At 42.4% G+C, this 3,393-nt stretch overlaps 1 protein-coding gene across 4 annotated transcripts; it reads left to right on the plus strand.

Annotated features, from left to right (window-relative positions):
- The first annotated feature begins 585 nt into the window (after positions 1-585).
- On the plus strand, positions 586-2,331 carry LOC108165131. Of its 4 annotated transcripts, none has more exons than XM_017301196.2 (5): positions 586-837; positions 904-1,210; positions 1,275-1,354; positions 1,418-1,847; positions 1,917-2,331. In XM_017301196.2, exons 1-5 carry the CDS (start codon positions 614-616, stop codon positions 2,091-2,093), a joined length of 1,218 nt encoding a protein of 405 aa, XP_017156685.1. In that variant the 5' UTR covers positions 586-613; the 3' UTR covers positions 2,094-2,331. The 4 variants fall into 4 exon arrangements, with proteins under 4 accessions (XP_017156685.1, XP_017156686.1, XP_017156687.1 ...); XM_017301197.2 differs by having other exon boundaries at positions 1,278-1,354; XM_017301198.2 differs by having other exon boundaries at positions 910-1,210.
- The last annotated feature ends 1,062 nt before the right edge of the window (positions 2,332-3,393 follow it).

Below are 3,393 nucleotides of genomic sequence, written 5' to 3' on the forward strand. Positions count from 1 at the left end.
GGCACAAAGAACCTCTGGTATTGAAGGCTTTATTAAGTAGAGAATGACTCTAGTCTGAGTAAAAGCTAGGACTACTCGGCGTACGGAGCATCTTGCCTAGCGTCCTACCCACTGTACTTGCATTATTATCAATACAAAGATCGCTGAGCGGGAAGAACATTTTAAAGTCATTTTTCCAGATTTAAGTGAAACTACGAGTTTATTAATGCACGTAAATATAGAAAGGTGCCTGACAGGGGAGATTAGAACTCTCCAGTACTTTTAAAAATACCTTACTCAGCTACTTTTGTATATTGATATGACTATTACTAATCTCATTGGCAATCGCCAATTACTAAAATGCGAAATGCATCAGCAGTCGCAAACATATAAATGTGGTAGTTTGAGTAGCTTGATGGCACCGATATTGTCGATTATGCGCTTGTGTGTATGATGCATGGCTGAACCGAGAACAGAGTGATCTCCGTCTCTTACCATCGGCTCCCTCAGAGCCGATACTGCTCTACATAGACGACGCGACGAAAACACGACCGCTTCGTGTCTCTCTCTTTCCCTCATTTCCTACATAAATACTCCGCCTTCGATCGGTCTCAATCAGTTGAAAATAATCGCGATGCTACCTCTGTACACCCTTATTCTGGGCCTCTCGGTCCTCTCCATACTGCCCGAGGATGTTATCGGACGCTGCCAAATGGCGATAATGGAACCAGCACCCCTAATCTTGACAAGCTTCGGGTCGAAGCACCTTTTGACTGACGCCGAGGTCCCATTTGTACGAGACTCCTACGAATCGGTACAGATGTATTGTGCAGGAGGATTTGAAGTTAATGAAGGGAGGTTTGTTACACTAGTTGCTTCAACATTTCACTTTCCGTCAAATTTTTCTTTTGATTATTTTGGTAGATACAGCTGGATGAAACTTGAGGGCACAAGTGAAATTTTCTCTTGTAATCTTGACTATTTTAATTCGGAAAAATACCCTTCAGAGCCTATATCAAATGTTCATTGTAGGGGAACGACGGTTTCCCAAATGTTCGAGAGTCGAACCAGCTTACCAGACTGCGGAGACCACATGACGCTCGTGGTTGCGCAGGACTTCGGCGAAATGGGATCCATTAAGAGTGCGGGGATTTGCTACGATATTGTTGGGCTTGAGCTCAAGTATGTCAGCTACACGGCTTATCCGCCAAAGAACAGGCTTATTGAGAAGGTAGGGCACGGTCAGTGAGCGTGATGTTTTTTCTTTGTCGGTTTATAAAAGTCCGTCCTCTAAGCAGGTTCAATTGGGACAGTTGAATGTCCTGGGACTGGATATTAACGTGACATACACCAAAAGTCTATTCAAGACTGTAAGGTGGGTATAGCACCATATTTTCCCATTTAAGATGCCAATAAGAACTCTTTGGCTCCATTGCAGTCCGATGGTAATTAAAGAATACTGGAAGAAGGACAAGCAGCTCAAGCAGCTTTTCGGCGGGGTTATCTTTGAGTACACCAGCCTGGTGCAGGATGAGGATATCAGAAGATGGCTGGCTGGCTATGAGGAAATGCTCAGTGTCGTTTGGCTGCGTAGCCTGCGCACCGGCAACTGGAGGCAGTGGCTCAATGCATTACAGGCGGCCATCGAGCCAGCAGGGTCCAAGTTCGATATTCGCCTGGGGGTTTCGGGCCAACTTTCAATGCCGCTAATGCGGGAGTGCAATGCCAGTCGCATCCTCAGCATCGAGTTAGACAACGGTCACTCGCCGCTGAAACTGCCCGCCCACATCTGGGCCCATGTGCGGGACCTGCACCCGACTGGGAAGGCACAGGATGAGTTCGTCGTAATCGGTCACAACTCCCCGTTTGTAAGTCGGCATGTGCATGGGGCATGTGCCCCACAACTTTGGCTAAACGTCTCTTGATCTTTCTTGCAGTTCAAGGCCGAGGACATGAAAGAATTCTGCCCCACCATGTGCGAGCAGGTGGATTGGCTGAAGAATAGTGTGTTCGGCAGTCTTCGCGACTACCCCGCCTATGGCTTGGTGCAATGCTGCCGCGTCCAGGATGTAGCCCACAAGTTGGATAACTTTCCCGGGGTAGCCGAGGGTTAAGTTTCCACATCCACAGCCACTCCCGCGGAATTCCTGCAGCATATAATAATACAGCGGCTATCGGCTTCGTAATTGGTGAATAAACCAAAAGTTTTTTTTGTATACCGTGCTTTTTATACCCGATACTCAAAATGAGTATAGGGGTATTTTACCACAAATTATATCGTTTCCAACAATGTTAAAGCACTTTTTGGTACGGCTCTTAAACCATTTTCCCATAAAATGTATTTTATACCTATTTGTTTTCGGCATTTCACTACACTTTACTTCAAAGACTGCAGAAAATTAAAACAAACGGGCAAATCAATCGCTCAAAGTAATGCCAAATATCAAACAGATAAGAAATTACACTAACAATATGTTACAGAGAGACTTCATATAAAGAGGCACATCTTTGGTGTTGTCATAAAATTTTGCTCTGGTTTCAAGTCGGGCTTGCGACCAATATATGGTGGAACAATATATGGTAAAGCGTTGGACAAGGGAAAGTACTATCTGCTTACATTTTTCGATGAAATTCGTTTGCATACATTTTGCATATTTTGTATGCATATTTTTGATATGCATTCAAATTCGTTATATTTAAACGATCAAACGTCTAAATAATAATTTTGGTAACAATCTGATGAAAATATGCAAAATCCGAGGTCTAGTGGTAATCAATATCTTTAATTGATTCTTATGGACCATCCAACTGTGTTAAGACCAATATTATGATTGGTCTGATTGAGATTCAAACTGGTCTAAAAACTATAATATGAATACTTGAAACAACTAATTAAATCAATTAATGTTAAGGGCTAGCGCCATAGCCCGCGAATGACGGTTGACAAAGTCATTTAAGGACACATTGAGAAAAGAGACAGAAAAGACCGAACGATATAGGTGTCTTTAGCGTATGTATGATTGCTTATTTGCGAGGTCTAGCTTTTCATGATATAATTTATGGGGTTCTTATGCTAATTATACTAGATTATGCCAATTGTTCCAGAGCCCGCGTATATGTACTATTCACTTTTTCGAGATTCACCTGCAAAACGAGACTATCATGATTTTTCTGCGAATTATGTAAATTGTTTTCTACATTTAAGCCTCAGTAAATTTGTAAATTTGACAACTAGCGTTTAGAAAGGCCGATTCGAGTACAAGCCTTCGAATCTCTTGAAAATCTCTAGAGATTCTAAAACATCGACAGATGTTCCGTTTCTCGATGTTTCATTGTAAGCAATTGATTTGCCCTAATATCGAACAGTTTGCTAATCGAATAATTGTATTTTTTATAGAAATGGGGAGCTGAGTT

Source organism: Drosophila miranda, chromosome XL (genome assembly GCF_003369915.1).
Source record: "Drosophila miranda strain MSH22 chromosome XL, D.miranda_PacBio2.1, whole genome shotgun sequence".
Lineage (NCBI taxonomy): Eukaryota > Metazoa > Arthropoda > Insecta > Diptera > Drosophilidae > Drosophila > Drosophila miranda.